This window comes from Miniopterus natalensis, chromosome 18 (genome assembly GCF_054644295.1).
Source record: "Miniopterus natalensis isolate mMinNat1 chromosome 18, mMinNat1.hap1, whole genome shotgun sequence".
In the NCBI taxonomy this organism is placed as follows: domain Eukaryota; kingdom Metazoa; phylum Chordata; class Mammalia; order Chiroptera; family Miniopteridae; genus Miniopterus; species Miniopterus natalensis.
The window spans coordinates 39,603,515-39,627,491 of record NC_142098.1 but is presented as its reverse complement, the minus strand read 5'-3'; the positions used below and the strand labels follow the sequence as shown (position 1 = coordinate 39,627,491).

The 23,977-nt window shown below is 53.8% G+C and overlaps 3 protein-coding genes across 3 annotated transcripts; all 3 read left to right on the top strand.

Annotated features, from left to right (window-relative positions):
* Nucleotides 1-1,419: 1,419 nt before the first annotated feature.
* On the top strand, nt 1,420-5,064 carry KLK10 (kallikrein related peptidase 10). Its single transcript, XM_087827322.1, has 5 exons — nt 1,420-1,504; nt 2,250-2,430; nt 3,037-3,311; nt 3,502-3,635; nt 4,912-5,064. The coding sequence occupies exons 1-5, from the start codon at nt 1,420-1,422 to the stop codon at nt 5,062-5,064; spliced, it is 828 nt and encodes a 275-aa protein (XP_087683448.1).
* Nucleotides 5,065-9,681: 4,617 nt separating this feature from the next.
* Nucleotides 9,682-14,224, top strand: KLK9 (kallikrein related peptidase 9). Its single transcript, XM_016205973.2, has 5 exons — nt 9,682-9,793; nt 9,968-10,124; nt 12,241-12,506; nt 13,579-13,715; nt 14,072-14,224. Exons 1-5 carry the CDS (start codon nt 9,682-9,684, stop codon nt 14,222-14,224), a joined length of 825 nt encoding a protein of 274 aa, XP_016061459.2.
* A 126-nt stretch (nt 14,225-14,350) lies between these two features.
* On the top strand, nt 14,351-20,601 carry LOC107531775 (kallikrein-8). Its single transcript, XM_087827452.1, has 6 exons — nt 14,351-14,522; nt 15,889-15,961; nt 16,469-16,633; nt 16,866-17,125; nt 19,062-19,195; nt 20,440-20,601. The coding sequence occupies exons 1-6, from the start codon at nt 14,351-14,353 to the stop codon at nt 20,599-20,601; spliced, it is 966 nt and encodes a 321-aa protein (XP_087683578.1).
* The last annotated feature ends 3,376 nt before the right edge of the window (nt 20,602-23,977 follow it).

Sequence of the window (23,977 nt, the reverse complement as noted above, 5' to 3'; positions counted from 1 at the left end):
TTTAAATCAAAATTACAGAAAACCAGAAGTGTCATTCTTCAGTCCCACTTTAGCCACGTGTGGCCTCATGGAGAAGTCGCCAGGCAAACAGTCCAGCACCCAAGGTTCCTTTCCAATATTCTGCTACGCTGGCGGGAGAGGTAGCTGGCATGAGGAGGAAGAGCCCGAGCTGGAACTGGGGCCTCCTGGCTGCTAGGCAGACTGGCTGTGTGACCTCCCGTGAGTCACTGCCCTCTCTGAGCCTCCCATTCCTCGCCTGAAACCAGGGAGTTGGCTGAGAAAATGCGGACGCCCCTTGCAGCCCGTGATTCACGGGCCTGCTTGTCACCTGGAAACACACGGATGGCAGGGGGGATGTGAAGTGACCACAAATGGGGATTACACATGGGGGGGGGGACACGCTGGTCACTGGGACACACACTGAGCCCACTGCCCTGGCCGTGGGGTTGGACTCAAGCGGGGAGCAGTCTCCTCTCCCTTTGTCTCCCGTGTCCTTTTTCTGTCCCTGTAGCTCCTACTCTTTCCTTCAGCCTCTTATCTCTGCCTCCCTGTCTCCCTGGCAGCCGGCTGGCTCTTCTGGTGTTGTGACTGCAGAGGTGCATTTCCCTGTCTGTTTACTTTCGGGGCTGCGCATTTCCCCGCTTACATTCCCCGCTGTGCTCACCACCACTGATCCCCAACGCTGTCCCCACCGCCCTCAGGCTCCCTGGGCACCCTCTCTCCCCACCTGGGCACACTTCCTGGGGCAGGGCACCTAGGGAAATCCCCACGGGACCCAGCTCCAAAAAGGGTGTTTTGGGCAATGGGAGAAGCCTGTATTCCTCGGTCCCTCCCAGGGCAGGAATCTGGGGCCCAGGTTGGATGCCAGCCGCACCCACGGTGTAATTAGGGAGACGGAAAAGGAGGGGGCGAGCCCCCGGGGGCAAGGTGGGGGAGTTTCCGGGCTCTCGCCGGTTAAAAGGGAAGGACGGGCCAGGGGTCCCTGGGCAGAGGAACCTGGCGGCCCGCACCGAGGGGCAGAAGCGCGGCCCGGTCTCCACTCTGCTTTTCCTGCGCGACTCCCAGGTGAGGCGGGGTGCACCTCCCTCTGGTTGGGGGGACCGTCGAATCGCGGGCAGGAGCCCTGCCCAAGCCTCCGTTTCCCTCGCTGGGAACGGGGGCGAAACCCCACGCGCTGAGAGGCTTGCGCGGGGCAGCCCCGGGCCGGAGCGCGCTCCCCTGGGGCGCGGGGAGGGCAGGGGACGCGGCCAGGGGCCTCATTAGGATAATTGCGCCCATTACCGCTGTCCGCGCCGGGACTGCCCCCGCCCGCCCCCGAGGTGCTGGGGCGCGGGCGCCGCGGGTCCCGCGGGGCGCTGGGGCGGGCGGGCCGCCGGGTGAGGGTCTCCGCTAAGGCTTCCGTTCACCCAGGTCCCGGCCATGAGACCCCAGCACCTCCACCTCCCCGCCGCCTGGGCCGCGGCGAAGCTGCTGCTGCTGCTGCCGCTGATGGCGCAACTGCGGGGTGAGGCGGGGGTCAGGGCTCGACGGGCGGCGCCGAGACGGGGGCGACGGGCCGCGCGCCCTCCCGCCCTCCCCGCGCCCGCGCCCGCGCCCGCCCTCCCCGCGCCCGCGCCCTCCCGCCCTCCCGCCCTCCCCGCGCCCGCGCCCGCCCTCGGGACCCCGGCGCTCGGCCGCCGACGGCCAGCCCCGCTCCCGTCCCGCTCCGCCCTGGATGCTGCGTCCCGCCCGGCCGCGCCCCTCGAGCCGCCCGCGTCCGCTCCCCTCTTCCTCCCCGCGCCCTGTCCTCGCCCTTAACGTCGGGGCCCCGCGCCCCGCTCCGTTCCGTGCGGGGCCCTTCTCGCTCCGCCCTGCTTCACCCCAAGTCCTGCCTAGAGCTGTGCGCCCTGGCCCCCTTTAGAGCGCGCGGCGTCGCCCCCCGACCTACCCCTCGCCTGCCCCGCCCCGCGTCCTGCCCCCGCCCCCCGTGCGCCCGGCCCCTCCAGACCCACCCTGTGGGTCCCCTTTCTCCCCTCCGCCCCGGCCCCGCCTTCTTCCCCTTTCACGCCTTCTTTTCTTCGCCCACTTCCCTTAGGTTCCAGCAGGAGCCGCCCCCCCACACCCCCCATCCCGCCCCCGACTTTCCACCTTCTCCCTGGTTTCTGGCTGCCTCTCACCCCCACCCCCGCTCCGTCCCGTGGCCGCGCTCGGACCCCAAACCCAGCCCTCGCCCTGCCCCGCCCGCTCTGATCGCCACCTCCTGTCCCCAGCTGCAGAGGCGGTGTTCCCCCAAAACGACACGGCTTTGGACTTGGCGGCCTCTGGCGCCCCGTGCGCGCGCGGCTCGCAGCCCTGGCAGGTGTCCCTCTTCAATGGCCTCTCGTTCCACTGCGCGGGTGTCCTGGTGGACAAGAGCTGGGTGCTCACGGCCGCGCACTGCGGGAACAACAAGTAAGGGAGCTCTTTGGGGGCGCCCCGGGGGTCCGGGGGCGGGGAGGGCCCGCGCCCCTGCGGGGAGCCCTGGAGAGCTTCCCGAAGGAGAGACGGGGCGCTGCCGTGGCCGCCAGGGGGCGGTGTGGCCCTTCTCAGCATTTCTAGGCCCATCCATCACCTCTGTCCACCTGATTCTATTTGGGTTCCACTTAGGTGCAGATAGTTGTGCGCAACAGGGCAGAACTCAGGGTTTCGCGTGGTTAGGAATTTTGAACTAAAAGAAATTGCTCATCTCATGAGTCCCTATTGAGGGAGGCAGGAAAGGATAGGCCTACCCAGGGAGACCCCCAGCAGAAGCCAGGGACCCCAACACCTGGTTGTTCCTCCTCATGTCCCAAGAATTCAGGTCCCCAGCTCTCCTCTCCTCCACTCGCTCCTGCTTCAGACCCAGGAGTGTGGGTCCCCAGCCCCCTCCTCCCTCAGACCCAGGAGTCCCAGCCCCCTTGTAGGATCCAAGTGTCTAACCTCCCCCCCCACCACACCACTGCCTGCACCCTCCTTCCCAGGGACTGTCCAGTCAGTCTCTACAAAGGCTTTGCCTCCATGTGTCTCTTCCCTCCTCAGGCAGCTGTGGGCTCGAGTTGGGGATGACCACCTGCTGCTTCTCCAGGGAGAGCAGCTCCGCAGAACCACTAGCTTTATTATGCACCCCAAATACCGCCATGGCTCAGGCCCCATCCTGCCAAGGCGCACAGATGAGCATGACCTCATGCTGCTGAAGCTGGCTAGGCCAGCTGTGCTCGGGTCACGAATCCAGACCCTGCGCCTGCCCCGCCGCTGTGCCCAGCCTGGAGACCAGTGCCAGGTCGCTGGCTGGGGCACCACGGCCAACCGAAGAGGTAAGAGCTGAGGGCCTTGTATCTTGGGCAAGGGGGGGTCAGGACTTCTGTGAGGGAGGAGGGGGTTGGGGGCCTGGGGCCTGGGGCCTGGGGCCTGGGACCTGGGATGGGAACAATCTGGGTGTCTGGACTCCTGGGTCCTGGAGAATTAGGCTGGACCCCAAGGCAACCTGGTGTTTTTTCCCATTAGTGAAGTACAACAAGGGCCTGAGCTGCTCCAGGGTCACTATCTTGAGCCCCAGAGAGTGTGACGTCTTCTACCCTGGCGTAGTCACCAACAACATGATGTGTGCGGGACTAGACCAGGGCCAGGACCCCTGCCAGGTAAGGGCTGCCCAGGGAGGGTCTCTGACTTGTGGGAGTGAGCAGAGGGAGGTTATGAGAAAGCAGATGATCCACCCTTGTCCCCAACCCCACAGCCACCCCAAACACACATCAATCCCCATGTCCATCACTCCCCCAACCCTACCTCAACTTCATCCCTGGGGGCAAGGTTGGACATAAAAGATGGGCCCAGGGAGGCAGAGTGGGATGTGGGGGATGTGAATGAAAAGGGAGATGTGTAAGAAACTTGACAAGCTCTTGTTTGTCAAAAAAAGTTTGCCGAAATATATATACAAAAGTTTGCCGAAATATATATACAAATTTTATGAGTTTATCTGAGTAAAAATTTTGAGGACATGCCTGGAAGCGAGACCTCCACAGATTGAGAAGCTCCGGAGAATCGCAGTTTCGCCGTCTGTTTCATGTGTTCAGAATCAAAGAGAGAAGTAAGCAGGGCTGCAGGGAATCCGCTGGCGGTAGGTGAAGGAGGCAGGAGAAAGCACAGCGGGAAATCTCTAGAAGTGGACTCAAAGTAACACGGGGAGATCCAGACCTCTCTTCCACTGGGGGTACAGGACAGTTAACCTCTCACATTTACAGTAAATAGCTCAGGGACGGCACGCGGGCCGCAAGGTAACGAGTTCTGTGGTCGATCTGGTGCAGCCCTGTACCTCCGAGGGGTTTGGAATGTTGTTTTGGATGCATAAGAACCACGGGCAGGGTTTGGTGACGTAAAGACTGAACTTCGCTAAGGAAGCCGCAGGCCTGCGATGTGACGACCCGCTATGACCTGCCCGTTGGGAGTTTGTGATCAGAATGTCCCGTGAGGTTCCTTTCAGTCTCTGCGCGGGTCATCCTGCCCTGTAGCCCCCTGAGCTTGTCAAGTTTCTTACACATCCCCCTTTTCATTCACATCCCCCACGTCCCACTCTGCCTCCCTGGGCCCATCTTTTATGTCCAACCTTGCCCCCAGCCCTACCCTCTTCCCATGCCATCCTGAACTTTATCCCTTAAGCCATTCCTAGGCCCCCACCCCGTGTCTCTCTGTACGTCCATCTCCATCCCCTCACCTATCAGGAGCTAGAACCTAAGCTCCCTCCTGTCTCCACTCTCACTGCCCAACCCAACACCCATAGCCCCGGTCCAGCTCCACCCCACCCCACCCCACCCCACCTCATTCCTAATTCCAACCCCTTCCTGCGCCATCATTACCTCAGGCCCCCAAGTGGCAGCCCTCATCTTGGTATATTTATTCCATCTCTCCCTCTTACCCCAGAGTGACTCCGGTGGCCCCCTGGTCTGTGATGAGACCCTGCAGGGTGTCCTTTCCTGGGGTGTTTACCCCTGTGGCTCTGCTCAGCACCCAGCTGTCTACACGCAGATCTGCAAATACACCTCCTGGATCGAGAAGACCATTCGCTCTCACTGACCCAGTGGCCCAGCCACCGCTTCACCGTCTGCATCCTTCCTGCACAGACGGCCCAGCCACCTCCCCCTGCCCCATTCAGACCCCTGCCGCCATCCCTGCCTGTGAACATCCCCCTCCCCTCCCCTTCCTCCCCAGCGGAGCGCAGACAGTGCGGGGAAAGTTCTGTTCAAGGGGAGCCAGGAAGCCGGCGGGCACCTGGTCTCCGAGAGAAGTTCTCAGTCACCCCCCAGCCTGGCGTCCTCCACCATTCCCTGCTGCGTGACCTTGGGCAAGCCAGGGGCTCCTCTGGGCTTTAGTTCCCTCCCTGAAAAAATGGGGACAAAGAAGTGCCTACCTCGTAGACGTGTCGTGAGGAGACAATGGTATAACGTGTGTGTACGTGTGCAGATCTTTATGGTCATTCTCAGTAAAGCATTAGCGTAGCGGGTGTGAGCTCTCACTAAATGTTATTTGGTGTCCTTGATATCATTGTAACAACCTGGTTGTTAATTAACCGGGAAGGAGTGACGGGAAAGCAGGATAATACAGGCCTGCCGCCTGCGCCGGGAGGCTGCCGTTTAGCATCCTCTCGGCCTCTCTCTCCAAGATTGCAGGGGGAAGGGACTGGACAATAGACTGTGCCCCCTGAGGTCTGGGTGATTGTGGGGAAAGGGACTGGACAGTAGACTGGTGCCCAGTGAGGTCTGGGTGACTGGGACGGTGCTTATCTGTCAGTCACACCTGGGGCAGGGCACCGGCCAGAACAGGCGTGGCCACTGCCCAGCGGGCAGGCTTGAACTCCTACACTGAGGGAGCCCTCTCTCGCTCTCCTGGCCCCCTCGCACCCCTGGCTCTCCTGTTGCGGGGGGCGCACCCCCCTGTGCAATGGACTGATGGACTGGGGCTGGCCTGATGCTGAACCAGACTCAGTTCCACCATGAAACTGAGACTCTGGACACCGGCTCTGCTTCTGGCTCTACTGAAGCTCCAGCTGGACATTTTCTAGGACTGGGTTAAGAGATCCAGGACTTTGGAAACCGAGGGATGTAATTTCGCACAAATAAAGATGACTCACCCTCCCATGCAAGTCTTAAAAATTCTTTTTCTCAAGATATCGCAAGAACCCCACTCCCACTAGCAATGGAGGGATCCCACCCATGTAATCCTATGATAACATCATGACCTGTGAACAGGTCCTGGTGACAGCATGTGTGACTGTGTCCTGGGGAAAACGCACAGGTGTAATCCCCAATCCTACCCCCCCACACACACACCATCCCCATCTCCATTCCTCGGGGCTGATGGGAACATCGCACTGTCCACCCCTCTGAACCACGTCCCTCTCCCCTCCCACTGTTTCCCACCTCTGAGGCCACCCAGCACCCGTTGGTGCTGTCCCAGCAGGAGCTGGGCCGGCTCTGAGTCACTTGGTACCTTCTCTGCCTTCCTGGGGCCACTGGAACCCAAGGGACCTCACCTTGTCTCCATCCCAGCCTCTAAGACCAGAGGAACTCTCCTCGCCTTTGTTGTTAAGTCCACGCAAAGAAGCCCTCTGAAATTTAGGGGGATTTTTTCTGTTTGTTAGATCCATCTGCATCCCCTCGCCAGCCAAGGGCTGCAATCCCAGCTCAGCACATCTCCACTGTCATCCCTCACCCAGCACCCAGCACCCAAGTCCAACTCCATCATCCACGCCCCTTCCCAAAATGTCTTTGAGACTGTGCTCTGAAAATGCGGGAAGATGGGTTCGTCTCTATCAGAAACTGTCTCCATGTAAATATTCCTATGCCAGGCGTGGGGGTGGGGAGGTGGGGAAGTTATACCCAGAATCCAGGCAGAGCTAAAAATGCCCTCGAAGCTCCACTTACATCAGCTGACCATACGCACAACAGAAGTTTTCCATTCATCGCAGGTGGTTCTTGTTTCCCCATTCAAACAACAATTTATTGAGTATTTATTACATGGCAGGCCCGGTGCTGGGCTGGGAGCGTAGTGGTACCTACAAGGTCCCTGCCCTCACAGGCCACAGAGGACTGGTGCACAGTCCCTTACTCCTTCCCTGCTCCTATTAGCATGCCCAGGAAAGGCCACTGAGGCACATGGGCCGAGTTGGTTATGCGAGGAAGTGGGTGGGGACTCGAAAACTTGATTCATTTTTAAAGGGAATTCACCCATTTCTTTAGTCATGCTGCACGTGTTTATTGAACCCAGTCCTACATCAGTTCCTGGAGATGAATCAGACTGGGCCCTGCCCTCAAGGAGATGCTAGTCAAGTCAGGGAGATAGGCAAGCCTTACATTCTTGGCATTCAAGTCTCCATGCAAAGGTCACCTCCTCAGTGAGGCCCTCCAGGGTTGCCCTGGCTAAAGAGGTGTCCCCTCAAGTCACCAATCCATTGCTTTATTCCTTTTGCAGCACTCATTATAGCAGAAATGATCTCATTTATTTATTTACTCCCTGATGATCTGTCCCCTCCCTTCTCCCACCCAGTCCACGAGGGCAGGGACTCTAATCTATTCACTGTGGTGTTCTAACAGTACCTGGCACACAGAAGCCACTCAATACACTGTTGAATTAAAAAATAATAACAATAACACAAGTTGATCAATGCTGTAAGAGAAAGAGGTAGAGTGTGGCCCGAAGAGGGACCAAGGTCTATTCTCAAAGGAATCAGGGAAGTCTTCTCAGATGAGGGGGCATTGCATGGGCCTGTTTTGTTGTTTTAAATCTTTACCCTAGGATATGTTTTTATTGATTTTAGAGAAGTGAGAAGGGAGAGAAACAATGACTTGAGAGACAAACATCGATTGATTGCCTCCTATACATGCCTGACCTAGGTTCTAACCCGAAACCTAAGCACGTGCCCACTCAGGGAACTGAACAGGCAACCTTTAGGTGTATGGAACCACGCTCCAACCAACTTAGCCACCTGGCCAGGGATGCATGGGGTTTTAAAGGACAAGTAGGAGTTCACCGGTTTCAGAAGGAAATGTGTTTCTATCACGTACTGTTTGACCTTGACCAAATTACTTGAATGCGCTACCTCAATTTCCCTCCCCACTTCCTGTGACATTGAGTTTGGGAAGACTCCTGTGAGAAGCAAGTGAGAGAGTATAGGTGCAGTGCTTACCTGACTGCCAGGCAGAGGGTAACCAGTCCATAAAGGTAGCTATCAAGATGTTCTTAAAGCAGTTAGGATGGCACTTAGCAAGTAGTGGGTGTTCAGCCCTTGGTCTCAAGACCTGCTTGTGTAGACAGGGAGTAGGACAACTCCAGTCATGGGAGGCAGTGCGGGGCTCTGGGGGAGATGGACAGACATATTTTTGGAATGCTTACAATGTGCCAGACACTGTCATGCTTCAGAAGTGTGAATTCACTTATCCCCTTACAACTCCGGTTACTATTGCTACTCATTAGATAGAGCCACCGGGAGATGCCCAGTGACCTGCTCAAGTTCACACACCTAATAATTGCCTGTGTTGAGATTCGGAGCCAGGGAGTCCAGGTCCAGAATCCATGCTCCAAACTGCTATACCATTGTGAGGATGCATTCCAAGGAATGCCAGGCCCAGCTTGTTAATCAGGCCTTGCGGCAAGTGGAAGAGGTTGTGAGTGCTCAGGGGAGGAAGAGATGGACTCCGCCTGGAGAAATCAGAGAAGGCTTCCTGTAGGAGGTGGTATTTAGGTTGGGTCTTGAAGTATGAGTAGGAGTTCACCAGGAAAAGAAGGATATTGAGAAAGACATTCACTCATTCAATTAACATATCCTAAAACCTCCCGTGAGCCCTGGCTAAACTGGGTGATTCTGGGGAGAGATGAGTCAGACGTGGGTTTGGCCCTTCCTGGGCTGCCCATCTGATGAGGAGGGAGAAGAAGAGAGGCAACAAGAATGGGGTGATGGGAAGGACAACAGAGGGAAGGAGATGGATGACATTGAAAAATGAGAGAATGTTCTCTGGACTTGGCCAAGATCTGGTGATAATAAGAGAGAGGGAAAAGTGCTGGGTCCCAGGTAGCTTGGCCACCCGGGTCCTTGTGGCGCTGGAGGACGTGAGGAAGGTAGTCGGTTATGACAAGTGTAGGTTAATTCCATTGGGCCCATATTTCTCAAGCACCTTTGTGGTCATTGCCTCTCAGTCTGAGTCTTCTCTTCCCGCATCTTTCTGTATCTCTACCTCCCTCTCCCAACTACTTCTTTGTCTTTCCCCACCTCGGCCCATCCTGTCTGCCTGTGTGCCTGATCTCTGTGCAGTGCTCCTGTTCCTTGGTCCCAGCTCACCACCGCTTCATTCAAGATAAACTTGCTTCCACCCCAGGACCCCGCCTTAAGGATCTTCCTCCTCACTCTGTTCCTCCTTGAGGCCATGGAATATCCTGAACCCAGATCCTGCATCCGGAGGTCATGGGGAATGAGGGTGCCCCTTCTTTGGAGACACCCGGGAGGATTCTATATCCCAGGCCCCCCTCCCCATTTAGCCAAGCCCTGACCCAGCAAGGAGTAAGCTCTTCCTGGCAGGGGGTCCTCCTGCATGGCCTCCTTCTCAAGGCCTCCAGCCAAGGCCTCAGGGATTCCTCCTCCCCCAGTGACATTTCCCAACCCCAATTAATCACAGGGTGGCCCGAGGGAGGAGGAAGGAGATGACATGGCTTACCATAAAGAAGCAGGGACACCAGAGCCAGACTCCAGGACCCAGGCACCCAGAGGTCATGAAGCTGGGATTTGTCTGTGCTCTGCTTTCTCTCCTGGCAGGTGAGGCTGCTGCTGTCCATCCTGTCCATCCTGCTGCCCCTCTCTGGCCCCAGCAGCCTCCCCACATTGCCCTTGCTCCTCCAGCCTTCTGTTCCTGCCCTCTAGGAACAGTATCTCTCCCCAGTCCTCCCACCTCGCTCTTCATTGACCCCTCTGCCTCTCACCTGCCCCCAGGGAGCAGCTGGGCCGACACCAGAGCCATTGGGGCTCAGGAATGCCAACCCAACTCGCAGCCGTGGCAGGCTGGCCTCTTCTACCGCACCCACCTCTTCTGTGGGGCGACCCTCATCAGTGACCGTTGGCTGCTCACAGCTGCCCACTGCTACAAGCCGTGAGTGACCACTCTGGGGAGGGGGCTGGGGTTAGAGAAGGGTGAGGTGGGCAAGGGACTCTGGTAGAAGTGGAAGGGACTGTAATCAAGAAGGGCTGAGCCTCTATTTCTCTTCCCAGAAGTTCAACTCAGAACTACAAAGAGTCAACTTTTCCTAATACTAGAGTTTTAAATAATTTGGTTCTAAGAGTCTAAGATTCGAAATTTACACTCTTAGAAGCCTAGACTCTGATCCAGGGTAATCCAGAATTGTAGACTCCTAAAATCTGGGATACACGAGATTCTACATTAGCCTCAGAGAATTCTAGAATCTTAGAAGGCCAGAGCAGCCCTGCCAATGAACTATAATGTTGGCCAGGTAAGTTTAAGTTTTCTAATAGACACATTGCAAAAGTAAAAGAGAAACAAGAAGATTTAATTGAAATAATAGATTTAACTTCATATACTCAAAGTATTATTTTAACATGTAATCAATGTTTAAATATCTAAGAATATCTCTTTTTTGTGTAAGCCTTTGAAATCAAACATGTATTTTACATGTATGACACATCTCTACTTGAACTAGTTGTACTGGATAGAGCAATACTAGAATCTTAGATTCAGAGTATTCTGGCTGGGTTCATTGAGTCTAGATGCTCATAGTCCTAGAATACTGTGATTTGTAAAATTCCAGAATCTTGAACCAAGAAAATTCTAGAAGGTTATATTTATAAACCTCTAGAATTTGCTGGACTTAATATCCCAGAATGCTATCATTCCAGATTCTTAAAATCCCCACACCTTTAATTCAGAGAATTCTACTATAGTCTCCAACTATTTTTAAATTTCCAAAATCATTGATTTATAGAATTCTAGGATGATGACATTCTCACCTTATTGTCCAAAAATACTAAAATTCTAGGCTCGTTAAGTCCTAGATTTAACTCAATTTTAAAATCCTAGAATTTCTGATCCAGAAATATCGAGAACATTAGAATCGTGGATTCATAACATTCTAGAACTCAAGCCTTATAGAATTCTAGAATGTGTGGGTTCCTAGTGTGTTAGATTCCTAGAGTACGAGAGTTTTATATTCTGGGCACCCTAGTAGAATCCTAGAATCTACCTGAGGCAGAAATCCTGTCTGCGTATCTCCGAAGATGGGCTGTCCATCCTGTCTGGTGTTCTTTCCTCCAGGAATGAAGCACAGGTGCTGCTACAGGATGCTATGTGGGAATTTCCCATCATGCATTGCTCCATGATGGGGCCTCTTTCAGCTCAAGGTCTGTACACCAAGCTAGATTTCAGCCCCAAAGACAAAGAAGGAGAAACAAAGAGATGTGGAGGTAGAAGGGATTAAGGGGCAAAGACAAGTTAGGGGAAGGGGAGAAAGACTAGTTTCCCAGACACAGAGCAGAAGCAACACGGTGACAGAGGGGTACAGAGATAGAAATAACTTCATGCTCCTCAAACCCGAAGCTCTCAGTCATTAGCCTGGTCCCTAATGTGAGAGGTCAGAGACTGGGGGTGGATATGGAGACTCCTAGAAGGTCCCTAGCTGTCCAGGGCATGGACCCAGAGAAGAACAAGTGAACTAGAACTGGTTAGAAGGGTTGGGGTTACACCTCAGGAGGAAATGCATTGAGGGGTTAGAGATATGGCAGACAGGAAAAGCCCAAGGCCACAGATGACCCCAAACTTGGGGATTTTCCATATCTCATCAACTTCCTGCATACAAATTGGAAGACACATAGTCACTCCCCACAGAAGCCACCAAACCTGTGGAGGCAGGGGTGTTGGCTCTTTCTGTGTTGTAGGTGGAGCCCCCATGTGCCTACACAGTTCCAGGGGACACAGGTCACCAACAATGCACCAGGTGGGGCAAGGAAGCAGGTGGCTCTGTTGGCATGGACCTAGGAAAGAGTGTGAGTTTTGGAGATAGAGCTACAAAAACACAGGCAGACAAAGGGATGGAGTGTGGCTCAGGGGCCCAGAGAGGGTATTTGCCTTGCTTAAAATCATACAGCACTCTTGGGTCACTCATATGATGGGGGCCCAGAGAGGATATGTAGCTTGTGGAGAGTCACACAATACCCTGGTGGATACTCATTTTGACCCCTGAGACCTGTCCCAGCAGGTATCTGTGGGTCCGCCTCGGGGAGCATCACCTCTGGAAATGGGAGGGCCCAGAACAGCTGTTCCGGGTCACGGACTTCTTCCCCCACCCTGGGTTCAACCAGGACCTTAGAGCTCAAGATCACAACAATGACATCATGCTGATCCGTCTGCCCAGGAAGGCACGCCTGGGACCTGCCGTGCAGCCCCTCAACTTCAGCCAGACCTGTGTCTCCCCAGGCACCCAGTGCCTCATCTCAGGCTGGGGGGCTGTGTCCAGCCCCATGGGTACAGCCTTGTCCATGACACATTCCCTTACATCTCATGCTGAGGGTCTAAATCCCTCCTCCTTCTCTGTCTCTGCCTTTTCATCTCTATCCTCTATCTATTGATCTATCTCTCCAGCTATATATTCCATCAAATCTAAGGTGCTATAAATTATAAGGTGCATAATTATTTCACAATCCACTGAATGGGGGGGGTGAGGTCCCATTGATCCTTGTGTGACACCATTTACTGGAAGACACATCTTGATTTCAGGATGTTTAAATGTGAAAATATATGTATCGCAGAATCCAGATAAGGCCTACATCTCTCAGAGTCACAAATTAACAAGCTATTAGCCAAATCTGGCTCCCCACATAAGTGCTGGATTTCAAAATGTCTCAAAAAACATGTCTGAATTGCTGTTGCCAACATCTAAAACCTGAGAGATTTTACATAAAAGCCAAGGCTCCCACTCACATTCTTCAAAGAGCAACCTTTGTTGGATAGAGAGAGGGGAGGTGGCCCCCTGCAGACCAAATCACAACAGTGCCCAGCATCCCACTTCTATTTACCAATCAAGCCCCTGTATGCATCTGAGTTTGCACCCATGCACTATATACATGGATAAATGTATATTTATATCCATATCTATCTCTCTATGCTGAACTCCCTCTATCTCTACCAAGTATCTCTAAGTCTTTATCTCTGTCAGTATCAATGACCATCTCCCTATAAATGTCTCCTCCCCTATAACTCATGGCCTTCTCCGTGGATATCTCTGGGCCCATTTCTATTTCTTCATGGCCTCCTCTGAGAATTGCTTTCCCCTTAAGAGGTCTCTAGCTCCTGCCATGGCCTTTATTTTTCTCCATGTAGATTATATACGTGCCTCGTGGCTCCCTGCACCTTTCTGTTTCTCTCCCTCTTCATATACATCTGTGTCTCTTTCATGCTATGCTTCTGTCTCTGTCTCTTGTTTCTATCTTAGTGAATCATATGTGATGGCTCCATGGATTCTCCTTAAGAAATGGGTGGGAGGGTGCTGAGTGAGATGGGTACAGCTGCTGATCCTCTATGACCCCTTTCCCGACAGTGGAGTACCCGCTCACGCTGCAGTGTGCCAACATCAGCATCCTGGAGCCTAGACTCTGCCATCGGGCATATCCAGGCCAGATCTCCAAGCACATGCTCTGTGCGGGCCTGTGGCAGGGGGGCCGGGGCTCCTGCCAGGTGAGATCTACTCTGGGGAGGAGGTGGAGGGTGGGTATCTTCCTGGGACACCTGGGTCCTGGGAGAGTTTGGGGCCAGCATCAGGATTTCTGGATCTAAAAGAGGAGGGAACTGGGGGAGTCTGGACTCTAAGTCCTGGGGGGAGAGGGTGCTAGGGGCCCAGAATGCTAGGTCCAAGGGAGAAGTGGAGGCTATAAGTTTTTACTCCTGGGTCTGAGGGAGGAAGGATGGGAGACCTGAATGTCTGGGTTTCAGAGGAATTAGAAACGGGGGGGGGGGTCCCCAGGAGGGAGTGGTCTGTGAAATGTCATAATTAGCCTGGCTCAACACTTTCTCCGCTCTTTTCCCGTGCACAGGGTGACTCCGGGGGCCCGCTGATTTGCCATGGGACTCTGGCAGGTGTGGTGTCGGGGGGCTCGGAGCCCTGCTCCAGACCGCGGCGCCCCGCCGTCTATAGCAGCGTGTGTCACTACGTGCACTGGATCAAAAAGACGATGAAGGAAAACTGAGCCCTCGCGTGGGCGACCGAAGGCGGAGGGTGGGCGCAGGGCGGGGGCTGCGGCCTCGGAGGGCTCCACCCTTGTCCTCAGCTGTCCGCGAGAAGCTTCCTGGAGTTTAGGCTCCGCCCCGTCTGGATGGAGCCGCAGGACTCTCCGCGACTCCCCCGAGACCCCGCCCCACCTGCGCACCGCCACCTGGCGTCTCCGCCCAGACACGCACGGCCAGGTGGCCCCGCCCCTCGGGCTGCGCCCAATGAGACGTCCCCGCTGGACTCCGCCCCGCGCGGCCCCGCCTTATTCGCCAGAGGCCCCGCCCCGTGACGTCAGGGCGCGGCGGGCTCCCCCGGGGAACGCACGCAGGCTCTGGCTCCGCCCCTCGCGGCCCCGCCTTAGGCGTGTCCTGGGTTTGAATCCTGCCCCGGACCGTCCGGGAGAAGCCCAGGGGAGGGTCTCGATGTCTTCAGATCCCACGATGATTTTGCAATAAAGGCGCGGAGCCCTTTCTGCTTTCGCCCGCGTTGTGGAATGGAGCAAGGGCCGCGGATGGGCGGTGGAGGGCCCGGAGGGAGCCGCCACCGCGGTGGAACGTCCCTTGAGCCCTTAATCGGTCCTGCCTGCAGTCTGTCTCCATCGGCCCTGTTGCAGCAAGCCTAGTGGGTTTTGCTCACTCTGGTCCCGTCGCCCCCAGGGGAAGGAGAAACAAGGTCAAGGTGCCTCCCAAACCTGCCTTCCCAGATCCGTGCCTCTCAGAGGACAGGGTGACCCGCCCTCAGATGTCCTGACCAAGAAGACTCGCCTGTCTTCTATTCGGGGCTACTGGCAGCATCCCCCCCCCCCTTCTCCCTCAGTCCCAAAGCCCAGGCCCCAAACCCTCTCCTCCCTGGTATGCAGGAGTCCAGGCTCCCGCCCCCTCTTCATTCAGACCAGGGGTCAAGGATCCCGCCCCCTCCTCTCAGACCCAGGATTCAGGGCCCCCAGCTCCCTCCTCCCGCAGACCCAGACGTCGGAGCCCCCAGTCCTTTCTGCTTCAGACCCAGGAGTCACAGCTCTGAGCTCCCCTCCCTGGCCTGTGAACCCGAGATACCAGCCCCTCCTCGCTCACTAATTTCCCTCCAGCCCCTCAGCCTCTCCTCAGTCAAGCCCAGGGGTGCTGGGTCAGCGCAGGTGCCCGAGGGGGCGGAGCAGGAGGCGGGGATTCCCAGTTAAAAGGCCCCAGGTTCCTGTACCAGGCGGAGTTGAAGCCTTGGGACCTCTTCCTCTCGGTCCGAATCAGTAGGTGACCCCGCCCCCCGGACTCTAAATTCTCAGACGCTGGCATCTGGACCTGGGGCCCCTCCTCCTTCAGGTCAGGACTTTAACCTCAGATTCCTTCCTTTCTCAAGACCTGGGAATCTGAGCTCCAGCCTCCTTCCCCAAGATTCAGGAGGGGTACAGGATAGTAACTTTCTCCTCCTGGGAAAGTAGAAATCCAGACCCCCCCAGTGCCCTCCCTCCTCAGGCTCAGGAACCTGGGGCCCTGCCCCTTCCCACCTCAGATCCAAGAATCTGGGTCCCAGCTCCTTCCTTCTTCAGGACCCCGAAGAACAGCTTTGGATGCACTGCTCCCTCCCCAATCCCAACATCCTACCAGGACTGCAGGCTCCTCCCCACCCCTCTCAGCTGCGCTCCCCCAGGCCCCAGCCAGGGACACCCACCACCTGCTGCAATGCGCACCTGGATAGTCCTGCTCCTGCTGTTGGAAGCCTGCGCAGGTAAGGAGGCCCACAAGGCACCGGTGGCGTGGGTGCAGGCCATGGGGGCTGTGTGGGCACCCGAGGTGGGGTGTCGGATGTGTGGAGTGTGATCGCATGTGGGGGCTCCTGTGGGCTGGCTTTTCCTGGGGGCAGCAGGTAGGAGTGTGTCAGGTGACGCTACACATTTGATTGAGCACATCAAGCCTTCCGGGCCACCTGCTGAGGGCTGCAGATGCACAGGAGAGTGCAGGAGCATGTGGACGCGTGTGGGAGCATGTGGGAGCATGCTCCGGTGTGTGATTCTGTGTGATGACTCATGGGCTTCAATGAATGTATGTGTGTATGCGCTTGGAAGCATGTGCAAGCCGGGGCCCCACATGTGAGGGTGTGTGAGTACACGAGGAGGCAGGCCAAGAACCTGGGGTGTGTCCCTCTGAACCCACAGTGGTTTTCTTTCACTCCTCCTCCCTCATCCCCCTACAGTGTCCCAGGGGTGGCGACCCAACTCTCTCCCTCCTGCTGCGGGACACTGGAGGGCACAGGAGAACAAGGTGCTGGGGGGTCAGAAGTGCGAGCCCAGTTCGCAGCCCTGGCAGACGGCCTTGTTTCAGGGCAGCCAGCTGTTATGCGGGGGTGTCCTCATAGATGACTACTGGGTCCTCACGGCAGCCCACTGTAAAAAACCGTGAGTGGGTGCCTGGGGCAGAGGAGGGCTGGGCCTGGTGAAAGCAGGGGCTGCTGATTTGCCTTGCGAAAGAGAGAGCTGGGTCAGGCCTCTAAGAGAGGAGGTCTGAGAGAAGAGGGAGCTCGGGGCCTGGACTCCTGGGTTGAGGGAGGGGCAGCTGGGGGCCTGGACTCTGGGATATGAGGGAGCTGTAATGATGGGGCTGGGTCCCACACTAACCCCATCATCACAGGAGGTACACGGTCCACTTGGGAGAGCAGAGCCTGAAGGACAAGAACGGGCCAGCGCAAGAAAAGGCTGTGGCCCAGTCCATCCCACACCCCTGCTACAACGGCAACAACGACGACCACAGCCATGACCTGATGCTCCTTCGGCTACGTGATCCAGCATCCAGAGGGCCCACAGTGAAGCCCATCAATCTGACAGATCACTGCCCTCAAGTTGGCCAGAAGTGCACCATCTCGGGCTGGGGCACTGTCACCAGCCCCGAAGGTAGTTGGAGGGAAGGAGGAGCTGGTTTGCCCAGTGGACCCCAAACCATTGGCAAAACTCTACCCCTAAAAGGAGCTGAGGAGGGAAAAATGATGGGGTTGCAGTTCACAAGTGGCCCACGTTAGAAACCTTGAAGGCCAGAACATTAGCAAGAGTGCTGGGAGAAAGAAGGCAAAGTAACACATTGTTAAGCGGGGCTCAGAAATATGGATGGATGAATGAATGAATGAATGAATGAATGAATACATCCCTCCTTTACGGTGGAGGGTACCATGTTACGAGAGCTCCGTTGTGCAGGATTTTATATAATCTCATTAGTAGACTTGGGACACAGCCCAGCCAGCGTGGCTCAGCGGTTGAGCATCGACCTAGGATCCAGGTGATTGTGGTTGGATTCCTGGTCTGGGCACAAGTCCAGGTTGCGGGCTCCATCCCCAGCAGGGGGCGTGCAGGAGGCAGCTGATCGATGACTCTCTCATCATTGAGGTTTCTCTCTCTCTCTCCCTCTCCCTTCCTCTCTCTGAAATCAATAAAGACATATTTTTAAAAAATAGACATGGGATACAACGGATTTGCAGTGGCTCAAAAAACCAGACTTCCCATCCCTTTTTTCCTCTTGTACCGTTAATACTGATGCCAGGTTACTCACAGTCCAGGCCCCTCCTATCCCAAGACCCACTGTCTAGGTTCCCAGCTCCCTCCTCACTCGGGACCAGAAACTCTGGACCTCCACTGATGTCCTCCCTTTGGGACTTTGGAGACCAGGTAGCCCCTTGTCCTGCCTCACAGTGAAGAAGTTGGGGCTCAGCTCAGAGAGGCGGTGTGACTCACCAGGAAGCGGCACAGCCAGGATTCAGGTCCCTGCCTGTCCGACTCTCACTTCTAAGGAGACCGGGGAAGGCTGTGGAAACCCACCTGCTTGTGCACCAAGCAGGTCCGATCTCTCAGCCTCACCTTCCTCATCTGCAAAATGAGGAAAACTAACTGATAGACTTTTAAGCTCCATAAGGGCTCGTGTTACATGTATTTTATTCATTAGGTGTTCCTAGTGCTCACAGGGGTGCTCAGAAAATATTTGTTGGATGATTATGTGGATGAGTGAAGATGAAATGAATGAGTCCATCCATCCCTCCTTTCGAAAGCTGTGTGAAGATGTGAACATATAGCTTCTGGCTCCTAAAGGTGCCAGATAGACATTTCCCCCCTCAAATCTGTTGCTCAAAGGCTAACAAGAAAGATGAATTCCAATTCCAGCCGTTAATTCTTCTTTTTTAAAATATATTTTTGTTTATTTCAGAGAGAGAGGAAGGGAGAGGGAGGGAGAGAGAGACAGAAACATCAGTGATGAGAGTCATTGATCGGCTGCCTCCTGCACGCTCCCTGCTGCGGATGGAGCCCGCAACCTTGACATGTGCCCTGACCGGGAATCGAACCTCGATCTCCTGGATCATAGGTTGATGCTCAACAGCTGAGCCACGCCGGGCTCCAGTCATTAACTCAACACTTACTTGTGAGGATCTGGCAGCTCCAGGTGCTGTGCTGTATGAGTCCTGTCCTTACAGAGTTGCACGCCAGGTGGGGGAAATGGGCAATGAACACATACATATAACATGAAATACGAGCTAGAGTTAAGGGCTGTATTGAAATATCGTGGATGGTAGGAAGACAGGGAGTCTCAGAGGTGTGGTGTTTTAATTAAGATGGTCAGAGAAGGCTTCTAGGAGGAGGTGACTGTTGGGAGAAGTAGGATTTAGCTGAGATTGAGAACCTAGTGGTCTGGGGGTGGGAAGACTAGAGAAAGTGGGACAGATGTGCCACAAGGGGGCACCTCCAACTCCTCCAGCCCCCTGATTCTTACATCCAGACAGGGATAGAGGGACAAGGTTGCTCTCTCTGGGAACTTACAACCTCTATCTACCCCCTCTCCCACCCCCAGAGAATTTTCCTGAGACCCTCAACTGTGCAGATGTAGAAATCTTTCCCCAGAAGCGGTGTGAAGATGTCTACCCTGGGAAAGTCACAGAGGGTATGATCTGTGCAGGTGACAGCAGCGGGGCTGACTCGTGCCAGGTGAGTGACTTCCTAATTAACTGATCAAAGTTACTTCTGCATTAACCAACCTGAAACCCCTTCCTCCCCTCCTCCTTGACCCCTGTAGAGGCTGGAGGCATGGCAGCGGGTGACCCTGAAAGGTTAGCGCTCAGAGAGGTTGTTCCCATCTCTGTAAAGGGGGAAGAAGATTCAGAGAAGGCCATACTCTCCCTGCAGGTCACACAGCATGGGAACAAGAAGCCTTGAATAGTCGTTGTTTTTATGGACACCCCTGTCTGCAGGATGAGGTTCAGAGAGGGAGTCGTGAAGGGGGTGAGAGGACATTTCCACGAAGGAGAGGGGCTGAGGCCAGAGGACACACAACCTTCCACTCCCTTCCTGACACTTGTGCCCACTCTGCCATCAACCAGCTAGTCGGCCACTTTGGTTTGGCACCTGACTGGGTCCCCAGCACAGCTGCCTGCTCCTGGGATTGGTTTCTTGGGGAGCAACGCTCTCTTCCCAGTTTTCCAGAGAGTGGTGTCATGGAATTCAGTGCTCCTTCAAAGACGCCCGGTCCCCAAGTGACAGATCTTGGGGTTTGCCATAGATATAACACTCTCTTTCCTACTGGCTGCCGTTCCGTTCCGTCCTCAGGGCTCTTCCTGGCTTTGTCCCCTTCGTGGAAGCCTCACCCCCTTTGCCAATGATTGGACCCTGAAGACAATGCTCCACTGCTTCTTCCCCATTGGCCAGGAACACGGTCATTAGTCATTCCATCACTGATCCTGCCTTGAAACCAATTTCTCTGGATGGTTCTTAGAGACAATGGTTTCTTCCCTCAGAGTTTCCTGCAGTTGTCCTGTGCGTGTGTGTGCGTGTGTGTGTGTGTGTGTGTGTGTGTGTGTCCACAGAACCCTGCTCCTTTCTCCTGTGTTTGGTAACTGGATTCAGTGATCCGTTCACCAAAAGCCAAGAATGGAGGACACATCAGCTCAGGTCCTGATGTCTTCTCTCTAGATTGGACCCTCCAGAGCATTCTCTTCTCTCATTGGCCAGGATTTCCCTCGTGGTCCTTACATGATCTGTCTGTTCTCTTGTATGTGGAAGGCCCCACCCCTCTCTCTCAACCTCTCCCTCATCCTAGCCAAGGGTTGGAACCAGGGGACAATGCTCTTATCCCCAGTGGCTGGAGCGGACCAATCATGGTACAGAGCTGGTGCTAAATGCTGAGCACAGCTGGGCATCGTAGGTGAAACTGTCCCCCTACCCCCTCCCCGCAGGGTGATTCCGGGGGCCCACTGGTGTGTGGTGGCGTTCTCCAAGGTATCACATCCTGGGGATCGGACCCCTGTGGGCAGCCCCAGAAACCTGGCGTCTACACCAACCTCTGCCGCTACCTGGATTGGATCAAGAAGACCATGGGCAGCAGGAGCTTAGCCTAGGACAAGCTTTGGATCCCCCTCAATAAACCCAAAACTATGGCCTGGCTCTTTGCCTGTCTTGCTTTGGCCCTGCTGGGAGGGGTGGAGGGACAGGATCTGTGCTCTGATGGGAGGCTTGGCAGGAGCTCTAGAGAGACCAGGACCCCGTGGCCACTCTGGCCATCACCACTGCCTGAAGGGACCCCTTTTACTTGGAAGGACTTGGAGGAAAGAAAAGCTAATTTCAGGGGATGGAAGACATGTAAGAGTTTTCTAATATCCAATGGCCTTTCCTGTGAAAGTCAGGCTTGAAAGAATTTATGTTTCCTTTTCCTGAGCAGTGAAAGTGTTTTTACCCTTTGAGGGGAGATTCTTCTTCCCCCATTGTTAAAATTTTGAGATACGCAGAGTAGGGCGGAGGAAGTATATTGACAGCTTAAATATGCAATCATGAATACCCATAAACCACCACCCAGGTGAAGACAGCCCTCAGAAGTCTAAAAGGCCGATTTTTGTTCCTACAGGAGAAACAGCAATCTTTCTCACAACTTAGAGCCGTCAGGGATCAATTGCTCTGGTAGAAGGATGCAAGGGCACATTGGTGCCGGTGTCCAAATTGAAGTGTAGAGAAGAGGAAATTTGGGACAGTTGTTGGGAAAGATGTATGTAGAGTGGGTAATTGTTGTGAGGCTATAAATAAATTGCAGCAAGGTGGAGACTGGCTCTCCTCTACGTCCATCTCCTGGCTCTTCCAGTACATTCTATGACTTTCTTGCTAACAACCATTTAACTCACCTATTGGACACTATAACTCCTTTCTCTACTGCTTCTGCGTTTTCATAGTGTCTGCTCCCTCATGCCCTCCATTTCTCGCTCTACTTCATAACCTTTCCACTCTACCTTCAACCATCAACTGCTCCATTCTCCCAGAATTTATTTATTTATTGAGAGATTTGTTGTTCCACTCATTTGTGCATTCATTGGTTGCTTCTTGTATGTGCCACAACTGGGGATCGAACCCCCAACCTTGGGGTATGGGACAACGCTCTAAACAACTGAGCTACCTGGCCAGAGCTCCCAGGATTTCTCAGATAGTATTTTCATGAAAGAAAATCCAATTGGTCCAGTTCAATTTTTCTCCTTCAGCCACATCATAGGTCACTGAATGGCCAATGGTTCAACTGCATTCTGGTCAGGTGACCAACCCTATCCAATCAGTGGGTATTTAGAGTCAAGTTCTATGAGAATTGTGGATGGAGTGATTCTCCCCAAGGGGCCTCCCTGACCTCCAGGAAAGTCCCCTAATACCAGAAGTTGGGAGGAAGCCTTTTATGCCAGACACTAAATCCCTGGTGCCAGGGATGTGTGCCTGCAGAGGCTACCCAAGGCTCATCCCAACCTAAAGAATAGTTGAGATTTGGAAGCAGCCCAAGTGCCCATCAGCACATGAGTGGATAAAAAGGCTGCAGTACATTTATACAATGAAATACTACTCACCCGTAAAAAAGGAAAAATCTTACCCTTTGTGACAGCATGGATGGACCTGGAGAGCATTATGCTAAATGAAATAAGCCAGTCAGAGAAAGACAAATACCACATGATTTCACTTATATGTGGAATCCAATGAACAAAATAAGCTAACATAGTGGAGGCAGACTTGTGGATACAGAGAATAGACTGACAGCTGTCAGAGGGGAAGGGATTAGGGGCTGGAGGAGAAGAGTGAAGGGATTAAACAAAGAAAAAAAAAGACTCATGGACACAGACAACAGTATGGTGATTGCCAGGGGGAAGGGGGGAGGTAGAAGAGGGTGATATTAGTTAATAAAAATATATAGGTTTCAGGTATACAATTCTACAATATATCATCTGTATATTGTATTGTGTGTTTACCACCCCAAGTGAAGTCTTCTACAACAAACACAACAAACTTATCACACCATACAGAGTTAAGAATAATTCCTTCATATCACCTAACATCTAGGTAATATTTAAATGTCCCCAGTGGAATATAAACCAGAGAGGACTTGAAGATTGGTTTCTGGTATTAAGTGGGTGGGTGGGTGAGGTCAAGGCAGTGAAGGGGCTTGTCCAAGGTCAACAGAAAACTCAGGGATAGAATTGTGGACTGTGGCATCTGGCAGAGGATCAGAGGACAAAACATAGACAAAACCCTGAAGGACTCACATAGACAGGGAGCTTATTTCAGCCTTAGTCAGGCACCTATGGAATATAAGTGTCAGAGCCTCAGTTCAAACTGGCTTATGCATAAGAGAGGTTGGATTCACAGGTGGCTAAGAAGCCTGTGGGCATGGCTCCATGATGACAGAGGAAGTAGCATGGGTACAGGAGTCTCAAGTTGTTTAAATGGTAACTTAAGTCAGTCAGCACCCCTTTTTGTCTTTCTGGGACACTCTCTCTCACTCTGCCCGCCTCTCTCTGCCTCTGTTTCCCTCTCCCACATCTCTCAGCTGTTCCTCATCTCTTGTGTATCTCATTCTAGCCTCTGTAGATTTGGAGGGAACATAGCAGCTACAGATAGACCCAGTTAAGCAAACCCAGCAAAAACAATGACCTCCTACTCCTGGCATCTTGATATTAATCCCAGGGAAGAACTCTGATTGGTCCAGCTTGAACAGATCCCTCCCCTTAAATCAATCATTATTTCCTGGGAAGAGACCGTGCTCTTGTTACTTTAGCCTGGGCCATGTATCTATTCCCAAAGGGTGGGAGGGCTTAGAGAAGTATAAGCAGTTTCACCAAAAAGATATGAGGGGACAGCTTCACAAGAAGTGGGAAGATGTTATTGAAAGACAGGGAAGTAAATCCAGAAAGTTAGAAACAATTGGCCTTCAGAACCATTTTCACACCCTTTTGCACACTTATGAAATAGGCCTTTCTGTTTTCCTTCTTCCCTTTCTTCTTCCCTCTCTCTCTCTCTCTCTCGTTTTATGGAATGGGAAAACTGAGCCTGGGAAATGTAGAGAAACACTCCATTGTATCAGTGGGGGCAGGAGGCAGAGTTAGGGTTCAAAATCAATTACATTTTCTTTTCCTGTCTCTCTCTTAAGGTCTCCTCTCCCCAACCTTAGCTCTTCAGAGGTTCCCACCCGTATTTTTCAGGTTCTAAAAGGGCACAGGCACAGAAAGGGAAATGGAAGGAAGGAGATACCCCATGGCTACGTCCACATGCAGTTTGGTACATGCTCTTTCAGATTTTATTCTGTGAATATTTCATTTTATATGGTGAGGATCACATGCATATACATTTGTTGTTGTTAAACCTTACCTGAGGATATTCTTTCCACTGCTTTTTAGAGAGTGGAAAGGAGGGGGGAGGAGGTAGAGAGAGAGCGAGAGGAAACATGATGTGAGAGAGACACATCCACTGGTTGCC

What these genes read in the sequence shown, in the direction of transcription:
- LOC107531775 (XM_087827452.1), top strand. Translation starts at nt 14,351, where the DNA reads ATGGAGCCGCAGGACTCTCCGCGACTCCCCCGAGACCCCGCCCCACCT. An exon ending in CCCCGCCTTATTCGCCAGAG is followed by an intron (nt 14,523 to 15,888) that starts GCCCCGCCCCGT and finishes GCGCTCCCCCAG; the next exon opens with GCCCCAGCCAGGGACACCCA. An exon ending in GCAGCCCACTGTAAAAAACC is followed by an intron (nt 16,634 to 16,865) that starts GTGAGTGGGTGC and finishes CCATCATCACAG; the next exon opens with GAGGTACACGGTCCACTTGG.
- KLK9 (XM_016205973.2), top strand. Translation starts at nt 9,682, where the DNA reads ATGACATGGCTTACCATAAAGAAGCAGGGACACCAGAGCCAGACTCCA. An exon ending in TCTGCTTTCTCTCCTGGCAG is followed by an intron (nt 9,794 to 9,967) that starts GTGAGGCTGCTG and finishes ACCTGCCCCCAG; the next exon opens with GGAGCAGCTGGGCCGACACC. An exon ending in GGGGCCGGGGCTCCTGCCAG is followed by an intron (nt 13,716 to 14,071) that starts GTGAGATCTACT and finishes TCCCGTGCACAG; the next exon opens with GGTGACTCCGGGGGCCCGCT.
- KLK10 (XM_087827322.1), top strand. Translation starts at nt 1,420, where the DNA reads ATGAGACCCCAGCACCTCCACCTCCCCGCCGCCTGGGCCGCGGCGAAG. An exon ending in GCGCACTGCGGGAACAACAA is followed by an intron (nt 2,431 to 3,036) that starts GTAAGGGAGCTC and finishes TTCCCTCCTCAG; the next exon opens with GCAGCTGTGGGCTCGAGTTG. An exon ending in CACCACGGCCAACCGAAGAG is followed by an intron (nt 3,312 to 3,501) that starts GTAAGAGCTGAG and finishes TTTTCCCATTAG; the next exon opens with TGAAGTACAACAAGGGCCTG.